General features: G+C 43.0%; 1 protein-coding gene, 1 long non-coding RNA gene and 1 pseudogene across 2 annotated transcripts; 2 read left to right on the forward strand and 1 right to left on the reverse strand.

Moving 5' to 3' along the window:
• Nucleotides 1-21879, forward strand: part of LOC132456607 (zinc finger protein 729-like) — a 353266-nt pseudogene that overhangs the window by 9231 nt on the left and 322156 nt on the right.
• On the reverse strand, nt 6218-7161 carry LOC132455309 (uncharacterized). The gene is made up of 2 exons (XR_009525164.1): nt 6809-7161; nt 6218-6683 (listed from the first exon to the last, which is right to left on the reverse strand). It is a non-coding gene; the product is annotated as an uncharacterized LOC132455309 (long non-coding RNA).
• On the forward strand, nt 10407-13928 carry LOC132455244 (zinc finger protein 135-like). The gene is made up of 2 exons (XM_060049076.1): nt 10407-10846; nt 12308-13928. The coding sequence occupies exons 1-2, from the start codon at nt 10669-10671 to the stop codon at nt 13552-13554; spliced, it is 1425 nt and encodes a 474-aa protein (XP_059905059.1). The 5' UTR covers nt 10407-10668; the 3' UTR covers nt 13555-13928.

A 21879-nucleotide genomic window follows, 5' to 3' on the forward strand; every position in this document is an offset into this window, starting at 1 on the left:
TTTGTTTTATGCAGAACTAGAGACTTCAGAGCGTAATAAGATTTTTGTCGGGAGCCGTGCCACGGTTCGACACGTGATCATGCTACACCAATGAGAAGGCTGCTTTTTGACAACAGAATGGAAAAATGGCGGCTCCCGTGTGGTTAGAAACAACGTTAATGATAGAGGAAAACACCCGAACATCCTCAAAAGTGGGCTAAATTAATTCTAATTAGTGCTGTATACATAGCCGCGTCCAAGAATAACAATGAGGCAAATATACGATAATGTTATTTTTATGTTAAGTCATTTACATCAAGTTTGACATACATGGGAATTGGGAATACACATTACTGACGATCTTACATGGACTGTGAACACCCAGCACACCGAAGAAATCAAGGCAAAGACTGTACTTCCTACATCAGCTGAGGAAGTTCAGAGCATCCGCACCCATCAGCTGTGTGTCCTGACAGCATCACTTGGTATGGGAACTGTACAGCCTGTGACTGCAGCACCGAATCATCAGAGCATCTCTCCATATTCTGCAGGAGACCTACAAGAAAAGACTTACCTACCAGCGCCCAAGGTATTGTAAAGGATTCTTAACATCCTGACCATGGACTTTTCAAAACACTGAGGTCAGGCAAACGTCTCTGCTGCTACAAGACCAGAACAGAGAGACTGAGGAGGAGCTTCTTTCCTCAAGCATTCCTTATCCTGAACACACACAATGACTATAAAACATCAATTACACCTTTTTTCACACACTGCTCTTTAAAGAGACTCTCACCTTTGTTGCATTTTTACACTTTTTTTGGATAAGGTTGAATTGGTATTAATAAGGTAATAACACTCTAATATGCAAGACAGACCCACCAGGAGTAAAAACAAACAATTATTTTACTCTCATAATATTTAGTGAAAACTTCAACCAATAAAATTCTTCGGACCGAAGGACCTTATTGGCCGACAGACCTGTCTGTTTGCTGCATGGATATATAAGGTTTTCCGTCTGCTTCTTGTGGCGCATTCGGGCCCGCGTCATCAAGGCGCGTCCTCAACTAGAGGGTTTGTTTTGATTCCACGGCGACCGTAGCGACTGACGATGGCAGACCAAAGTGGTCCACGGCGTACTGAAACTGCACCATTCAATCCGATTAGGGGACTCATCTCGGACTCAGACTCACAGAGTTACCCTCCTCTGGAGCCTCAGGAAGACCTCCAGACTGTTGGCCACCAACTGCACCATTCAGTCCGATTAGGGGACTCATCTCGGACTCGGACTCAGAGTTACCCTCCTCTGGAGCCTCAGGAAGACCTCCAGACTGTTGGCCACCAACTGCACCATTCAGTCCGATTAGGGGACTCATCTCGGACTCGGACTCACAGAGTTACCCTCCTCTGGAGCCTCCGGAAGACCTCCAGACTGTTGGCCACCAACTGCACCATTCAGTCCGATTAGGGGACTCATCTCGGACTCAGACTCACAGAGTTACCCTCCTCTGGAGCCTCAGGAAGACCTCCAGACTGTTGGCCACCAACTGCACCATTCAGTCCGACAAGGGGACCCGATTCGGCCTCAGAAGCCAAGTGGTCCCGCTCCCCTGGATGATTCTCAAGACCTCCAGACCGTTGGCAACCAACCGCACCACTCAGTCCGATTACGGGACCCATTTCGGGCTCAGACGCTACGTTGTCCCGCTACTCTGTTTGTAATGCTCATACACCTTTCTTATACTCAGTGGGACCACTGTCCTTCAACATGGGGCCTCAAAACGGTATCACACGAAGCCCATAAAATTACAGTGAGCCACCTGCTAAATTTCTTGTTTACTAGACCCCTGGGGCCGTATTCACAAAGGATCTTAGGGCTAAAAGTAGGTCCTAACTGGCGAATTTAGGAGTAACTCCTAAAAATAATGGGCGTGTCACTCTTAAATTTAGGACTCCTAACTTTTTTCACTAAGAGCAATTCACAAAGTATTTTAGGACTAAAAGTAGCACCTAAGTCTAGGAGAGCTTAAAAGTCCTCAAGAGGACTCCTAACTCAGTAAGACCTATTCACAAAGAATCTTAAAATGCCTGCGAGATGAAATGTTAGGGTATTCAACTTATTGTGGAGTTAATGCGCGATGCAATAACATCCCCGACTAACAGGAATAATCAGATTAGTCCCGAAATAAAATGTTATAAAGTTATAAAGTTATAAAAAAATATATATAACTTATAAAAAATAAAAATAATTGCGCCATCAAAAGACGAGGACGTGTTCGTCAATAGGAAGAAAGTGCATTCCATCAACACGCAGGTTGTTTTTGATGCAAATTTTAACATAGCCTACTGGATGTTGTTGCAAAGTGGCCTGGATCTTCAGCTACCCATGATTCACGCATTTTAATGGTGAGCGGTCTGAGGCAGCTTTTTGAGATGTACCAGTTGGGTGTCACTTGCTGGGTGACAGTGACTATCCATGCAAGACGTGGCTCTAGACACCCTACCTCAATCCACAACCGGGAGCACAGTTAAATGTAAGTGATTACGCAGATTACGCTTAGTCCTATGCGTAAAACACATCGTATTGGCTCTTTGCGAGCACACAAACGTACACGAAATGTTGTGGAGAGAGGAATTGGGCAGATGAAACGTCGGTTTCATGTCCTCCACGGCGAAATACGCCTCACCCCAGAGAGGGCAAGCACAGTAATCACTGTATGTGCCATTCTACACAACCTCTGCAAGCGGAGGAACATTCCACAGCCAGACGACGATGATGATGATGATGATGGCGATCAACATTACAAGGAATTTGGCCGTGTGGAACCGAGTGGACAGGCATTTAGGGATCACTTTGAAAACACATTTTAGGTAAACACCTTGGCACAAATCAGTCAACACTTGGGTAGTTCGTAACATTTATTTTCTTTTACGTATTTTTATTGTTTGCTTTCTCTCTCTTGAACGTGCAGGCTACAACGTCATTATCGTGGTCTGCACAAAATTGTCATCATGCGTGTATTCTGCTAACTGCACTATAACTACTTAATAGGAATTCATTTCTAGCCTGGGCTATTTCCTTGTTTTTCGGTGATTCAGTGGGCTCGTCTGAACAACCAATCACCGAACTGACAGCTTCTAAACTCGTGCACGAGAATTGACGTAATCCATAGCAACGGCGCGTCACTCTTAGTTCACTCTTTGTGATTTATCCTTAGTAAGAGTAGGTCTCAGCGGCTTTGTGAATAACTTTTAAGAAAAAACTCCTACGTAAAATGTTTTAGCGCGAGTTAGGAGCACTCCTAGCGGTAAGATAAAATGCTTTGTGAATACGGCCCCTGGTAGATATTATGACCCCTGGGAGTCTAAACATAACCCATGGGAGTCTAAACATAACCCATGGGAGTCTAGAACTTTTGTACTCTAAAAAATAACGCTTAGGGGGTGGGGCATTGGAGGAAGGCGGGATGATTTGAATGTGCTGTAATTCTCAAATGCAACAAAGGTGAGAGTCCCTTTAAACTCCCTCTTGCTATTTATGAAAAATATTTCTTGATCTTTCTTTCTTCACACTCGCACAGAAAAAACAGTAGTATTTCTATGTATGTGACAAATAAACCTCCATGTATCAATAAAAGGCAGTAATTGTACTTATACCAATGACCATCTGTTTGTTCATTCATTCATTCTTCCACAAATGAAAACAACACTAATGAACCATAAAAACACTCTTTATGAAACATTAAATATGATATATAAAACTGTACAAAACTGAATAAGAAATAACAGATTAGGGACACTCAGTCCTCAGTGTCAGTGTCAGTGTCAGGACAGTTATCTTCCAGTTCCTCCGATTCTTTTGTGTTGGCACAACTACGGCAACGACATAGGTCTGTGCAACACAATCCTGCAGAAAAACAGGAACATCTGTCTGTCTCACAGGCACCTTTGCAGCCACAGTGTATCACATGCAAAACACTGTCAGGGGCCGGATTTCTAGTCATCCAGGTGACGTGCAAGTTCCCATCCTCTATTTGCCAACCATATCCAGCAGGTGATGGAGCACTTATATTTTGTTTGAGACAGGACCTCATTATTGCAGCCTGGTAGTTTGCCCTTTTGCAGTGCTGATGGAGGGCATCAGTGGTAGGGGGAATGGATAATTCTGGCAAGGCTGATGATGTCATACAGAAAGCCTTGTACCTAGCTTCATTTACATTATCAGCAGCTGGCTGATCATATAAGTGATGTAAATGACTTAACATAAAAATAACATTATCGTATATTTGCCTCATTGTTATTCTTGGACGATGCTATGTATACAGCACTAATTAGAATTAATTTAGCCCACTTTTGAGGATGTTCGGGTGTTTTCCTCTATCATTAACGTTGTTTCTAACCACACGGGAGCTGCCATTTTTCCATTCTGTTGTCAAAAAGCAGCCTTCTTATTGGTGTAGCATGATCACATGTTGAACCGTGGCACGGCTCCCGACAAAAATCTTATTACGCTCTGAAGTCTCTAGTTCTGCATAAAACAAAGCCATATAGACAATCGACTGGAAAATCAGCGACAAACTTTTTTTTGGTAACTAACCACGACTCGTTCTTTTTTATAAGCTAAAGATTGTGTAGATGCCAGTGAGTGGAACGGGATTCATTTTCTAAAGGACTTTTCGTGCTTCACCTTGCGGCCTATTGTAAACAAGCCTTTACAAGCCAATGAGGCGATCACTATCGAAACGGGGTATGTATACTTTGATTGACAGCTTCACCAGCAAACAGCAAGTTTCGGGGGCGGACCTTAGATATCCTAATAGCCAGAGCTATAGAGAGAGAGAGTTGCGACACGCTATGATCTCGCCGACAGGGTGGTCACGTGGTTGTCACGTGGTTCATGTAAGCCTCAATAGTTCCAAACACGCCGCGATTTCAATGTTATTCTATGGGACGACAGCAGAGATTTCAATATTAAATGGTAAATATGTATGAAAAAATCACATACAAGTATTTGTCTGACTGTTATTGCATTATTGCATATTTGTAAATATCAGTTTTACATTTAGAGCGGTAGGGGGGCAACTGAAAGCTATCTATAAGTACTATTACTTAGATACGTTTTTAAGTTTTGGAGGGAAAGCTTCACGTTCGTGTTAGCATACTGGCCTAACCTTAACTTTTACCTTACATCTGTGTTGAAATCAAAGTATTCAAGATGTTCTACCATGATCATTTAAAGATATAAGCCACACAAAGTATCAAATATATTAAAGAATAACAACTCATTACGCTTCGATGAATGAAATTGTAATTTTTTTTATTAAACAATTAGTGTGACAAGAACAAGTGATTGCGATTGTGTGAACAGATTCAACAATGGACACAGCAGGAACACTATATACTTAGGGCAAACCATTAACATATAACGTTGCAAATATACTATACTTTATGCCGTTACAATACTTAGAATAGCCCTGAGCAAATTCAAAATGGGTTTAGGAGGGAGGATCCTCGTTTGGTCATGAACTCTGACCTCTAACCTATTCTCAAAAGTCGGGGCATAAGTGGTTGAGGAACAGTTGTTACCCGCTCTGTGATCTTCAATGGTGTCATGGTTCATTGGTTACAACTAACATTTTATAGATAAATGGTCATACCATGGTTGGCTGTGCAGCATTTGGATGCCCCAATCGGTCCGAGAAGGGTTATCACATGTACGGCTTCCCCAAGGACCAAGAGCGCAGGGAGAAATGGATGGCAATGGTCAGCCGTCAAAACTTATTGACAGTCAGCAACAGTCAAAAACGATGTAACGTAATGTTCAGATCACTTGCTAGCATTTCAAAGGGCATAATAATTCTAAGTGTAGAGAATTATGACTTTCCAATGATATTTGAAGTGCAATGGAAACTGATCTTACAAGCCTACCTACAGGTACACTTTGAAAATGACAGATTCAAAGCCACAAAAGTAGATAGGATGTTGAAGTTGAGGCCCGATGCAGGCCCAACAGTTTTCATCCATCGCCCTAAACCGAAGAGGAGGAAACCCCCTTCTGTGAGGGTGCCTCCGGAACCAAGTGCAACGGACCACACATATTGCACCAAATTAAACTTCGGTATGATCCATGCAGCTAACAATATTCCCCATTTCATGTAATTCAAGGATAGACTACACTCCTAATGAGATTACATAATTCATATTTGTACATTCAGTTTAAAAAACAACCAGAAGGCAGGGATTCTCTGAGGATTTGCACACAATGTAGATAATCGACACATTTCTACCCAATTAACAATTGCCGGTAGATCCATTTATAAATTGTATTGGTTTCTGATTGTGGCAGATGATTTAATTCACATTACAGAAATGTTTTGCTTTAATTCATTTTATTACATTGGAGATGACAGTAGTTGCAAATGCAAAGGCAAAATACATATAACAGCAACATTACCTTGTAATTATTACAGAGATTGAGGTGGATTTCAAGAGCGTTGAAAAGGACATCACAGGAGACGGAGAGAGCAATCAAGAGGTTACATTGCCAGGGGCAGGTGATCCAGGGGCAGGTGATCCAGGGATTTGTGTGCCGAGGGCCAGTCAGTCAGGGGTCAACAGTGAAGGAATAACTTTTGCCAGGGCCAGCTGCTCCAGGGACCAGACTGCCAGGGACTGATGGGGCGACTGTGGAGGACCTAATAAGGCAACTAGAAAAGGAAAAATTAATGAGAAGGAGAGCAGAGAGGGCTATTGCAAAACAAAAAAGAATCAATTTGGCACTAAGAAAGAGAAACAATTCAGTCAACAAGAAGTTAAAACGAAAAAGCCATACAGGTTAAATTGACCGCCCATCATAATCAGCATTGTTGAATCGGCGGCATCTGTTGGGCTTCATGTGCTGAACATCACCCTTTCCAGGATATAATTAAACAAACACTGTTATTTCTACTAGCTATCGCATCATAAAACCCGTCCTTAAATCAACCTAAATTATCCTAGTAATCCAACATAAATAACTAACTAAATAAAAGTTAGATTCACTAGTACTGAACTTTGTAATTGTTGGTGTAGATACCATCACATTGTGCAGTCGAGCTAACAAACTAGCAGGCAATCGGTCGTCTACCAAGATATAAATATATATAATTACGCTGTGCATATACAAATAAATATCAGTATATGCATCATAAAAGGTCCTGATACAATATAGACGGTTGACAATTCAAAGGAGGTAGCTATTTAATAAATTTACCCCTGGAGATACCTTCAGAGATGGTGAAGTCGAGCTAACAAACTAGCAGGCAATCGGTCGTCTACCAAGATAAAAATATATATAATTACGCTGTCCATATACAAATAAATATCAATATATGCATCATAAAAGGTCCTGATACAATATAGACAGTTGACAATTCAAAAGAGGTAGCTATTTAATCAATGTACCCCCGGAGATACCTTCACAGGTGGTGAAGTCGAGCTAACAAACTAGCAGGCAATCGGTCGTCTACCAAGATAAAAATATATATAATTACGCTGTGCATTTACAAATAAAGATCAGTATATGCATCATAAAGGGCCTCTGATACAATATAGACAGTTGACAATTCAAAAGAGGTAGCTATTTAATCAATTTACCTCAGAAGTTACTCGGCGGCCAGCAATGGAAATGAACGGTCTCCTCCGCCGTAAAATGGTTGTTTGGAACTATTCGAGGCTCCATACCCCGGAAGTAGGCGCTACAACGGAGTCCAATGGAAGTGTCGCAACTCTCTCTCTCTATAGCTCTGCTAATAGCTAATGAAGAGACCTTTCTGACGATATCCAGCATGTCAAACACCTTCTCACGTGTGGGTGAGAAAACAAATGCGCCAGGGGTGTGCGTAAAGTAGCAGGCTCGTCGTCGCCAGAGTGCGAGTGTGGAGCAGGAGGTTGATTTGCGCGCTTGTGTGTGGTTTTATTTTTATTTAGTATTCTGAGTTTGGTTTTATGAACATTTTGAAAGATAGCCAAACGCCCGGAGAAGAAAGGAGGGGGAGGGAGTTGATAAAGGGAGGGAGGGAATCATGTAAATAGTTATTTTTGTTTATTTGTACATTGTTATTGTAATTTTACTTATTTTTGTTTATTTGTACAGTTATATATAGTATTTTCACTATTTCAGTTTTGGTGTTTTATACCAATGCAGTTTGCACTTTTTAAGTAAAAATAATTGCCAAAACACTTTGTTTTAGCTTTTTTTGGTCAAAGTTGCATAGGCGGAATAGCTAAAAATTTGATTTTTGTGTGATAATCCTTGTCTCATTACATATCATCTGGTATGCTATCTAAATGGTTCACAAGGAAGCCCAGAAAGTAACCTTTCATTTGAGACCAAGACATGTTTGGGTTCATGTGTAGTAAACCTTTTGTTTACAGTAAGCATTTTGGGTAGCCAAAGGTCTTTTTTTGGAGTCTCTAAAAGGACCCTGACCAAAACGAATGGACATATTACATAAAAGGAGCTGGAGACTTCATCTTTTATGCTTTGATCTGCTTTTACACACCGCATCACAAGACCTAGGGCTCAGTAGTGTTTCCAAGGGACATGGAGTTACCCAGGGGTACTACAATTAGCTTGGTTTTAGAGGTGTGTGAAATCGGCTGGAAGGAAAAACAATGTTGTAGCCTTCCCAGCACTGTGTCAGTACATGATGCAGTTATTCTGATAATGTCATACAATTCTACAGGTTCTCAGCTTTCCAAAGAGACCAAGCATGTGATTAGAGGTCATACTATGAAAGAGCAGTGCTCTCTAGAGTAGGCGCAGTGCAAAAACTAAACAATGGCCCGAAGACCAAGTGGTTAAGATGTTATATATATATATTTTAAATAAAAGGTTTTTGTTCGAGACACTGTTTGGGTCAGATTATTTATAACATAATAAATTAAAATTTAGGAATTTTTGCCTAGGGCGCCCACTCACTCTCAAATCGCCACTGTATGTTGTTGATTTTGCGCTTGTAAATAGTGAATCGCGTTTGAGTCTACACTCAGATGTCAACTTATTCTTGCATGCTAGAATGAGTGAATCGAAAGAAAAAAGACATTCGTAGTATGCAATTTATTGATAAGACGTGTACTCTCCGTGCATAGCCCCGCCATCTCCAGTGAACCAAGAAAGCTGGCTCCGTGACAAAGGGGGATTTTACCCCCTCTGTTGTACACAGGCAAGACAATGAATTTGCAGGGCGTGCAAAGCCGCGAACGAACCGGCTTGGCAGAGTAAAAATGCATAATGTGTCCTTAGTGGGGATTGACAACTATTCTGTGCAAATGAAAGAATATGTCTTGTATGTGTTTCCTTCTTTACGTGGAAAGCAGCAGACCCCGGACACCATTTCAATCAAGGTTGAAGATGATATTGGTGGAGGCATTCCCGCTGTAGGTTAGTAATACACATTGCATCCATGCAAGCAAACAACCTGGATAAACTGAGAATGTACTCGATTCTAACTGCGCTGAAAAGCCTGGTCCTCTTTGGAAAAGCATCATGACCATCGCCCTGTTAAAACACGAGTCAAATTTGGGAGTAGCATTTCAAAGATGGAATCAGTCAAGAGCCCAGAAGGGTTTCAAGACGGATTCCCCATAAGCTGGTTTATCATTCTCAAACATCAATGAATTCAAAATGTATAAATGTTAGCTGATCAGCTTACAGGGAAGGACACGTTGTCGCTTGTTATTGTCAAAATAGAATAATTGCGCTTGTCTCTCATGTCATTTTGTGCTCAGATCATTTTGCGCTGGTGTTCGTTCAGTGTCCTCCACCTGGCCCCCGCTTGAGCTTTGAGTCTAGGGGGGAGGGTGCTGGAGGAGACATCTCTCTCCAAAACTCTGAATCTTTGTCTGCAGTACACATTTTAAACCCTCTCTCAATGTTACATAAACATACATTTAAAGAGTTTCAAATGTACCATTACACTTTCTTCTTTTGTGCAAACAGTGTATGAAAACTATTACTTGGTGTCATTTTTTTTCTCCCTCTGCAGAAGACTGCGATGCCTTTGGAGACCGTAGCACGCAGCGCGGCGCCACCTCGGAGAGTCTGGGTGTGGACGGCCCTGGCTCCTACCACATGTCCAGTCACGGCGGGGAGCTGAAGATCCTGAGCGTCTACGGTAAAGGGGAGGGCCCACTGGCGGTTGACGGCCATGACACCCTCTTCACCGCGTCAGAAGTGGAGGCCCTGAACTCGCTGTATGCGTACCACAGCGCGGCCAAGAGCCTGGAGCGCGGCGAGCGGCTGGTCTGCCACGAGGAGCTGAGTGTGCAGGTTGGAAATCATCTTCTTATTCAGCATCCAAATGAGAGGCTTCCTCTGTTACAACTCCAGTACACACCCTTATAAAGCACACTCCTTTATGATTTAATGTTCCGTAAGTGTAGCCAGACCAAGCTCAATCGTAGATTGGACTTTGGTCTGGGGAAGCTGCTGTCATTGTCTTCAGCACAAGAGGCTTGATCAACTTGTTCAACTGACTCTGTACGCAAATGTCTGCTTGCCGTCGCTTCCCTGTCGTCATTGTGTTAAACCAGCCAATAGGGCGCCAGGGGGAGAACTAACCAACTTGGTGATTGGCTCCTCCAAAAACGTATCGGAAGCAGAAAGAAATGAATTGATCTTCTCCAGACCCTTCCACAGGGCGAATTCAAATGGCCGGAAGAACAGGCTGGGGGCACCCAGTCTATCGTAGGTGGGGATTAACAACTATTCTGTGCAAATTAAAGAATTTGTCTTGTGTGTGTTTCCCTCTTTTTGGAAAGCAGCAGACCCCAGACACCATTTCAATCAAGATTGAAGAGGATATTGGTGGAGGCATTCCCGCTGTAGGTTAGTAATACACATTGCATCCATGCAAGCAAACGACCTACCAACTGAGAATGTACTAGATTCTACCTACGCTAAAAAGCCTGGTCCTCTTTTGAAAAGAATCATGACCAAAGCCCTCCTAAAACACAAGGACTACAATACAGTTTATAGTAGAATGATGTACATCTTCTTCATGGCAGACGTCAGGAATGCTGAATCCGCTCTGATTCCCAGTATAATTACAGTATTGGTAAAGCAGGTGATCGGAAACAACAGATGACCTGGGTTGTGTCTTTATGACCTCCCCACATCCTTAAAAGGTGGAGACGTAGCGATGCCTTTTCAGCTGAAGCCTTTGACCCTTGACCCCCCCCCCAAGGGGAACAAGGGAAATGCATAATAAACAAAAAGACGTTAGAAAGAAAGTGTCAAAATATACTTCTTCCAATACATCAGTGTGTAAAAGTTAAGGCTGGGGGTAAACGATTATTTATCAAACGATTAATCGGGCGATTATTTTATCGATTAGTCGACTAATCTAATGACCAATTGGACGTTTTTTTTTTTTTTTTCTGTTGCTCGATTAATAAAAACCATAATGTGTCTCAAATAAATACCAAAAAATTCTTAATAATATACTTTATTTAATACGGAACCCGTAAAGGGACATGAAAAAAATGTGTGCGCGTATACTCTTGCGCTCCGCCTCCAACTACGAGTTATCTTTCCTGCTGTCGGCTCCCAGACCGAGGAGCACAGGTGATCCGTTCCCTCCAGGTCCGATGCGCTCTCGGGGGCATGACCCTTCACTTTGACCGACAGTGAGTCTGCTTATAGGTCGGAATATGATGGAATGAAGCGGCCACCGATTCTTGACAGGCTGGGTATTTTATTCTTACACACAACCGGACTCGTTCATGACTTCACTAGACTGACACGCACGCTATCGCACGCACGCTCGTCCACCTACTCGCTGACGACACACACACACACACACACACACACACACACACACACACACACACACACACACACACACACACACACACACTGCCAGTGATATGCGCACGATGTTTCCCCATGCTCATGAGATACTTTCTCGTGCGCACGAGATACTTTCTCATGCGCACGAGATACTTTCTCGTTTGAGATGCTCCAACATTGCTGTCGTGCTCTTGTGATATGCCAACTCCATTTGGCAAAGAGTGCAAATCACAACTCCTTTCCGTTTAGGACTTAACTTGAAGTATTTCCATACCTTTGATGATTTTGTGCGCGGACATTTTCCTTTATTGTGACTTTCGTCCATTTCTCCGTCGAAAATCGTCGACGGAGAAATTTGACGTCGACGAATTTTTGACGTCGACACGTCGACGTCATCGACGCATCGCTACAGCTCTAGTAAAAGTACATGCTGTATCCCTTTGTGCAAATTATGAATTCAAACCATTACTCTCTCTGTCTTTGTTTTCCTCTCTGAAGAAGACGGCAATGACATCAGAGACCGCAGCACGCAGCGCGGCGCCACCTCAGAGAGTCTGGGTGTGGACGCCCCTGGCTCCTCCCACATGGCCAGTCACAACGGGGAGCTGCGGATCCTGAGCGTCTATGGAAAAGGGGAGGGCCCACTGTCGGTGGACGGCCATGACACCCTCTTCACCACGTCAGAAGTGGAGGCCTTGAGCTCGCTGTCGGCGGACTGCAGCGTGGCCAAGAGCCTGAACTGCAGTGTGCGTTTGGTCCGCCTTGAGGAGCTGACTGGGCATCGGGGCGGCCGCAAGGGCCGGCCCGGTGTCTTGTGTGGCAAGGTTTTTCCCAATAATGACAATATGATCGTTCACATGAGGACAAAACCCGACGAGAAGCCGTACGAGTGTGACCAATGCGCAAAGTGCTTCAGTCAAAATGGACATCTGAAGAGCCACATGATGACTCACACCGGGGAGAAGCCCTACAGGTGCGACCAATGCATGAAGCTCTTCATATCGAAAACGCACTTGAAGTGCCACATGTGGACTCACACCGGGGAGAAGCCCTACAAGTGTGACCATTGCGCAAAGCGCTTTGGACAAACAAACGCCCTTCAGATCCACATTAGGACTCACACCGGGGAGAAGCCCTACAAGTGTGACCATTGTGCAAAGCGCTTCAGACAGACAAGCCAGCTTACGGGCCACATGAGGACTCACACTGGGGAGAAGCCCTACAAGTGTGACCATTGCGCAAAGGGATTTGGACATTCAAGCCATCTTAAGACCCACATGAGGACTCACACCGGCGAGATGCCCTACAAGTGTGACCAATGCGCAGAGCGCTTCGGACAGCCAAGGCAGCTTAAGAGGCACATGTGGACTCACACCAGGGAGAAGCCCTACAAGTGTGACCAATGCGCAATGCGCTTCGAACAGACAAGCACCCTTCAGATCCAGATCCACATGAGGACTCACACCGGGGAGAAGCTCTACAAGTGTGACCAATGTACGAAGCTCTTCATTCGGAAAGACAAGCTGAAGATCCACATGAGGACTCACACCGGGGAGAAGCCCTTCAACTGTGACCAATGCGCAAAGCGCTTCAGACAGAGAGGCAGCCTAAATGTCCACATGAGGACTCACACCGGGGAGAAGCCCTACAAGTGTGACCAATGCACGGAGCTCTTCATTTATAAAGCCTGCCTGAAGAGCCACATGAAGACTCACACCGGAGAGAAGCCCTACAGTACAATTTAATCCCTTTTAGCAAGTTCAGCCCTTTTTACTTATTGTACCAATGAGAAGGCAGACAATACATCTGTTATATCAACTAACCTTCAGATCTCAGCTCAGTTCATCTTTAAAGCCCGCCTCCCACCCAGCTTCGACCCCCACCAGTTTGCCTATCGATCAAATTGATCAACGGAGGACGCCATAGCCATTGTTCTACATTGTATAATGACAAAGTATTCTATTCTATAAACAGGGTTTATATCATTTGTATATAATTGTATATATTAAACTTACGCTTGATATTTCGACACTGTCGTTACCTCTACCTTTGTTATTAGAAAAAGCCTGCAAAGTTGACCTGTGAAATAGACTGCAATTGAACCCCACATTATACATGATTGTGTTTGTTTCACTTACCTTTTGGCATGTCCTTAATGCCAACTACCTCTTGTTTTGACTTTCTAATTGCTGTCTTTCTACTGCCATTATTTTCTAGTTCATACCTTGAATCACAATAGGCAGTTAATTTCTTTCAGATCTCAACAGAAAATTGTTTGAATTTAACGTTTTCGATCGTTTCTATAGTGGTTGATACCCTTCAGACCCGTTCACCCTAAAACGACTTACAGTACATAGATACATGTGATTCAAGGAGTAGGTAGGGGTTAGACTAGCCTGGCTCCGCCCGCCAAAGTACTTCCGCTCAATTTGAATTTCCCTTCAGTACTAGGTCTGGACCTGCTGTATGTAATTTGGTTTTCTGGTGCCGCCACAGCGGCGTCCAATCAGCGAACAGTGGGCGTGTCTGAGAACAATGACGATAAAGTCGTGCGCCAGTTTGAGTTGTTGTTGTTGTAGGTCGGTAGTTGATTTACAATGTGCAATTTTTCCCTGATAAATTAAATTCGACGAACAAAACCTGCAGCTGTCGTTGACGGACATTTTCGTGCAGACGCGCAAGGTGTTTGGTTTGTGTACAACCTGCGCGTGATTCCCGGCGCATGACATACGTCACAACCAAACGTTAGCGATTGGTTATGGCAGATCCAGAGTGGCACTGGGCAGATCCAATCATTTTAAACTTCAACAGACACCCGCCTTCAAGTGAGTTAACGTTTGTCAATTGATTAGGTCCAGACTCTGTACAAATGAAATGAAGTGAAGTACGAGAGTCTGGTAGAACCAGGCTAGGGTTAGACGGTGAATAAGGATACATGTGATGAAGCAGTAGGTAGGGATAAGACAGTGATTAAGGATACATGTGATGAAGCAGTAGGTAGGGTAGACAGCTAATACAGATACATGTGATTCAAAGAGAAGGTAGGGGTTAGACAGTGAATACAGCCCCATGTGATTAAGCAGCAGGTAGGGGTTAGACGGTGAATACAGATAACTGGTAATAGTACGGAAGAATATAACCCTACATTTTATGGTAAATTACGATTATTATTAGGCCTTTATACAACGGGTGGCTTAAATCCAGCGATATGATTGGTTCCTAACTGTTGTATAATACCGGGTGATACCGGGTTGTGTATAATGAGCGTATACATAACTGCTATGACGCCCAATCACTTTGTGAACGTTTGCATATCACTCCGCACCTGGAAGTAGTTACAAAGTAAAACATGTTGAATGATGGAGAGCAGGGACGTGCACAGGGGGGTTGCTCAGGTTGCTTGGGCAACTGCCTATATGCCCTCCTCGACTCAGGTTGCCCTTCCGACGAAAAAAAAAAAAATATATATATAGATATTTTTAATCATTTAATGGATGCAGAATTTCATGTAGGCCTAGATAATAAAAATCGCCACTCGAAACATTTTATAAAGTAAGCGTAGCCTCATTCAATTCCGTTCGGGCACAGAGTGAAAGTCAGTAGGGGGAGGGCAAACTCTGCCGCGTGGCAACAGCCGCTTTTGCCGCCTCCCCTCTGCCGCCCTTCCCCCGTTGAAATGAATGGAGGGGGTGAGTTGCCGCGCGGCGTGTGAAAGCTGCTTTACGTAGCTGCAGCGCTGCACGCGACCGGAACACCGGCACCTGTGAGACGACTGCCTTGATGTTCTCGGAAAAGGTGAATTTGAGATGTATAACAAACAAACAATCATCATCACGTTTTATGAAATGAATTACAATCTTCATAAATCCAGGCTCAGTTTGCCACGTAACGTTTAGCCTAAATAATCAGACAGCTCGCTAGCTTGCAGACAAGCAGCCCGTTATCATATAGTCTACACATTTTTTGGTAGGCAAACTAAGTTACATGTCTGCTGATAGTTAGTTTCTAACATTTCGTTTTAACAAGAAGAATAAATGATGGAAGTAATGCATCAAATGAATTCTTTCATTCAAAATGGTTCATGCCTAAATCTTATCACTATTTTGGGTATTGTTTGTTATTGTTAAGTGAAGCCGAAATGCCCAGTGAAAAGAGGAGGATTCAGGAGAGAGAGAGACAACTAAAGGAGGCAGCAAAGAGGAGCACATCACTCCGAAATCTGAAATCAGTGTGGTCAAGTGTGTGACATTTAAAATGTCAATTTGACTTCATAGGATGTTGTTTAATTATGTTTGTGTTCATGTTATGTTCTTCTTCTTCAAGTCATGTTTTTCTGCATTATCGTTAGTAGTAGTTATTTCAGTGTTTTACTTATTTGTATTAATATATTAATAAAGACCCTGTTATTCTCAGTCCTTCAGATAGCCTGTGAGTTTTTTTTTTTTTTGGGGGGGGGGGGGGGGTGCTCTTTTTTCAGGTCAGAGCAACTGCCCCTCAAAATTCCTGTGCACGTCCCTGATGGAGAGGGTGTAAATGTTGTTACTCCGGGAGTGAGCAAGGCGATGGAGGGACTAACGAAAGCTTAGGCACACGGCGAGTGAACTGCTCCATAGGATAAATTGCCGGGGAACCGCTCTAGCCGAGCGGTTTAATGTAGGCTACCTACCGTTAGTGGTGCCGAGATGATGCCTCATGAAACGTCAAAGCCTCAAAGCCAGGTGAACCACCAAAGTGGTTCGTGCTCGAAGCTTCAAATGAGTACGCTAGGGACATCTAGTGGTGAATGAAATTATGACAACCCAACCCAAAATGTGATTTTTGCTTCGTGTGCCGATACATTAAATCATTTGAGAATTGAAGTAATTTCAGTGATACATGTGTGAGTGTGACATTCATAAAATGGCACAGAGCTCATGCTAGAAAATAAATCATTTGGCAAAAGTGTGTCTTAACAGACGCTTTTATCTAAAGCGACTTACATCGGTAAATACACACATTGACACACCGACGGCAGAGTCAACCATGCAAGGCGACAGTCAGCTGTCAGGAGCAAAGTCACAGGGTGAAGACAACACTGAGCTAGGAGGAGCTGGGGATTGAACTAGCAACCTACTGGTTACAGGTCAACTGCTTTATCTCCTGAGCTAAGCCGACCCACACTGCATGATAACTGAGAAGGACTCATTAATTTAATAGCCATTACAGTGTTCTGGACAGTGGTTATTGATTTTTTTTGGCAGAATGATAGAACTGGGGCCGTATTCACAAAGGATCTTAGGGCTAAAAGTAGGTCCTAACTGGCGAATTTAGGAGTAACTCCTAAAAATAATGGGCGTGTCACTCTTAAATTTAGGACTCCTAACTTCTTTCACTAAGAGCAATTCACAAAGTATTTTAAGACTAAAAGTAGCACCTAAGTCTAGGAGAGCTTAAAAGTCCTCAAGAGGACTCCTAACTCAGTAAGACCTATTCACAAAGAATCTTAAAATGCCTGCGAGACGAAATGTTAGGGTATTCAACTTATTGTGGAGTTAATGCGCGATGCAATAACATCCCCGACTAACAGGAATAATCAGATTAGTCCCGAAATAAAATGTTATAAAAATTCTAAATTATAAAAAAATATATATAACTTATAAAAAATAAAAATAATTGCGCCATCAAAAGACGAGGACGTGTTCGTCAATAGGAAGAAAGTGCATTCCATCAACACGCAGGTTGTTTTTGATGCAAATTGATGCAAAATTTTAACATAGCCTACTGGATCTTGTTGCAAAGTGGCCTGGATCTTCAGCTACCCATGATTCGCGCATTTTAATGGTGAGCGGTCTGAGGCAGCTTTTTGAGATGTACCAGTTGGGTGTCACTTGCTGGGTGACAGTGACTATCCATGCAAGACGTGGCTCTAGACACCCGTCCCTACCTCAATCCACAACCGGGAGCACAGTTAAAGTGTAACATGTAAGTGATTACGCATATTACGCTTAGTCCTATGCGTAAAACACATCGTATTGGCTCTTTGCGAGCACACAAACATACACGAAATGTTGTGGAGAGAGGAATTGGGCAGATGAAACGTCGGTTTCATGTCCTCCACGGCGAAATACGCCTCACCCCAGAGAGGGCAAGCACAGTAATCACTGTATGTGCCATTCTACACAACCTCTGCAAGCGGAGGAACATTCCACAGCCAGACGATGATGATGATGATGATGATGATGATGATGGCGATCAACATTACAAGGAATTTGGACGTGTGGAACCGAGTGGACAGGCATTTAGGGATCACTTTGAAAACACATTTTAGGTAAACACCTTGGCACAAATCAGTCAACACTTGGGTAGTTCGTAACATTTATTTTCTTTTAGATTTTACGTATTTTTATTGTTTGCTTTCTCTCTCTCTTGAACGTGCAGGCTACAACGTCATTATCGTGGTCTGCACAAAATTGTCATCATGCGTGTATTCTGCTAACTGCACTATAACTACTTAATAGGAATTCATTTCTAGCCTAGGCTATTTCCTTGTTTTTCGGTGATTCAGTGGGCTCGTCTGAACAACCAATCACCGAACTGACCGCTTCTAAACTCGTGCACGAGAATTGACGTAATCCATAGCAACGGCGCGTCACTCTTAGTTCACTCTTTGTGATTTATCCTTAGTAAGAGTAGGTCTCAGCGGCTTTGTGAATAACTTTTAAGAAAAAACTCCTACGTAAAATGTTTTAGCGCGAGTTAGGAGCACTCCTAGCGGTAAGATAAAATGCTTTGTGAATACGGCCCCTGATTTTGTAAAAGGGGAAATGTGGATGAGATGTGGGGGACAGTGTTTTGTGTAACTTTGGAGGGAGGTGCAGGGGGGGGTAATGTTTCACGTAGCTCCCTACGTGATGTTTACACAATGTGTGATGTTTCGATTGATACTACAGAAAATGCAATGCTCAAACTACTACGATCACAGACTAGTGGTATATTGAATATACCACAGGGTTGTGATCGTATACGGGACATCTTTATAGTCGAAATCTCCCGCCAATACTGAACCCATATTTCGAAGCAGAAGCCCGAGGCGAAGCCTCGAACGTCACACCCTACGTCATTTTGCCAACGTGAATCCTACTCGAAGCGGAGCTTCTCTGGGGGAGGAGCCGAGATACTCGACACACGCCTCGATGCCTCGACGCAAAACGTAACATCACTACCTACCGTGTGACTTTCGTTTTGCCATAATAGTAACCGTTGAATAAAAGCAATAGCTCACTTCAGTTTGTGGCATGTGCTCATAATACCTCTGTGAAGAGGGTCGCCAATAATTCCGCCAATAACAGAGTCCTATGTCATTGACGTCTTCTCACAGGTCTTCACCTAGCGCCACTTCCCAGCTAGCTGCTGCTGCTGAAGCGGCATGTTCAACGCTTTGGACGTTGCTGTTCCTGTCTGTATCCCCAACAGTAGCCGTGAAACTGTGTCATCTTTGGCTGTGTTCAGGGACGCGGGAAGTGGGGGTGCTTAGGGTGCTGCTGTACCCCCCTGGCGGTCCCTGGCTGTAACTGCAAGTGAGAACGTTTGATAGAATTTTATCATACAACATGATTTTTCTTGAAATTATTGACATCCACCCTTTTTGTTATATTTATCATATTAGCATTTCATTTTATTTAGGACATTGTCTGTGTAGGCTGACGAAGGCTATGACGCACAACGCAGAACAATGCTATGTGCGCGGCGGGAAAAATCCAAAAGTCAAGCTTGTTACAAGTGCTATGTGTCACAGAAAATAAGTATTTTCCGATTTTTTTGGCCCCAAGAAGGCAAAACTTCGCGATCAAAACACCAGCCGGACATCCAATTCCCTACATTCCGTATGTAATCTGTCCATAGCTGAATATGGTACTATGCTGATTTTACATAAGCATGTTGGTGTTCAACATCTGTTGTAGTGAACATTCTAAAACTGGTGTAAAATGTTGCTGGCCATATTAATAGACACGTTGAACGTTAAGGCCAATTTCCACTGGAATCGGCACGGAAGCGGCACGGCAGCGAATCGCTCGCCGAAAATAATAGAAACCATTCAAGTGAACGTAGGCTATTCCATTGGATACGGCACCGGCACGGCACGGAACCGTCCCCAAACCGGCACTTCGTTTACGATACTTGTCTCTTCTATTTCTGAAAGTTGCCGGTTCGCTGCCGTGTCTCAGAACACGACTACAGCCAATCAGTTTGCCTTTGCGCATGAATATTCATGAGCTCACATCGATCCCTATGCAATTCACAGGGTATTTATATATTATACATGAGTCTATCTATCATGGTATGGTATCAATAGCTAATCAGTGGCAAAGAAGAAATGAAAGTCTGCGTCGATGCCTCGCAAGTCCAGTGTCGCGAGTGGACGTTGCCATGACATCTAGAAATCATAGGTCTACCGTATTTAATGGGTTATGTCATGTGTATGGTTGACTATAAGGTAGGCCTATGTATATATATATATTATAATGTATATTATAATATATATGGTTTCAATATAACTCGTGAATAATATTGTATGAATACTTATAATTATTCACGTCTTGAGCCATCTGTCGGAACGTGTCCGTGCCGCTTCCAGTGGGGATTGCAGTACGGAACACAGCCGCTTCGCTGCCGTGGCGCTTCCGTGCCGATTCCGGTGGAAATTGGCCTTTATCGTTGTGATTCTGGAATCCCGCACGTAAACTGGTTGGCAAAAAAAAGAGTAAAGACGGACGGTTCATTTGACGGAGAAATCGTCACTTTCCTCATATCAGACAACTCGTAACTCTGGATGAAAATGAAGGCTTTCTTTTACTGTCACTTTGCTTTGTAAACCTTTAGAAATAACCTCCTGAATCCTTGTTATAACGCTGTGTATAATCCCAGACCGCAACAGCTTGTCGGCATGTTGTTAGTGTGTGAAATTCAGCACAGTATCAGCCGAGTTGACTCTAATTTCCACATTGTTTACTTGCTAACGTTTGTGAATAACAGTGGCTAGTTGGCAGAGTTAGTCTTTTTACACACCAGGGGCCTCATTACAGAAAAAATCCTAACTTCTCATCCTAACTTAAGTTAGGGACTCAAAGATAGGAAAAATCCTAACTTCCTATTACAGAAGCAGTCCCTAACCTGTTGGCCGTTTCCTATCTTATCTTTGGCCTCCTATCTTATCTTAACTTAGGTAATCCTAACTGCTCTGTAAATCAGATTTTCGATCTGCAATCGTCAGTTTCTGCACTCAGAATGTGCATGTGATTGATAGAACAAGTTACTTTTAACATTAACAGAGACTGTTGATAAAGGATCTTTGTTAATAACGGCAAGATAGTTGCACTAGTACGACGTCGGGTATTGACACAGGGAACAAGAAGAGGAGTAATAAAGTAGTAAAGTAATTATTCCACCAAAAACGTGTGTGTGTGTGTGTGTGTGTGTGTGTGTGTGTGTGTGTGTGTGTGTGTGTGTGTGTGTGTGTGTGTGTGTGTGTTAAGAACCAATGCAAAGGGTTAAAATGTACCACTATATCAAATCTAACAAAACTCTTCAAAAAGGAAATAATGAAAAAAAAGTATTATTTGAACTGTATTACCTAAGCTAAGGATCCTGAGGATCTCATTTGTTCGTTTTTATTTTATTTCTTGCTTTTTATCGGTCATTCTTTTGTTTTTTATTATCATCTATAAACATGTTCAATAAAAAAGAATAAGAAAAATACGGGGAGAGGTTACCTTTTACACAGCCCGAGATGAAGCCTCGGACGTCACCCGCTACGTCATTTCGCCTACGTGAAGCCTGCTCGATAGGGAGCTTCGCTGGGGGGAGGAGCCGAGGTACAGTCGACACACGCCCCGATGCCTCGACGCAAACCATAACATCACTACATATAGGCTGGGTTGCACCAACATGGATTAAATTAATCCTGGTTTAGGGTTAATCTAGGGTTAGTAAATCTAGGTTTAAACTGGTTTATAATTAATCCGAGATGCGTTGCACATCTTAGTTTTAACTCTGGATTAGTTAACCTAGTTTAAACAAGGATTAAAATAGGA

This window comes from Gadus macrocephalus, chromosome 4 (assembly GCF_031168955.1).
Source record: "Gadus macrocephalus chromosome 4, ASM3116895v1".
Taxonomy (NCBI): Eukaryota; Metazoa; Chordata; class Actinopteri; order Gadiformes; family Gadidae; genus Gadus; species Gadus macrocephalus.

Bases quoted from the DNA above. Each gene is read 5' to 3' on its own strand.
- LOC132455244 (XM_060049076.1), top strand. From the start codon at position 10,669: ATGGCCGGAAGAACAGGCTGGGGGCACCCAGTCTATCGTAGGTGGGGA. The intron at 10,847-12,307 runs GTTAGTAATACA...TCCTCTCTGAAG, and splicing joins TGGAGGCATTCCCGCTGTAG to AAGACGGCAATGACATCAGA.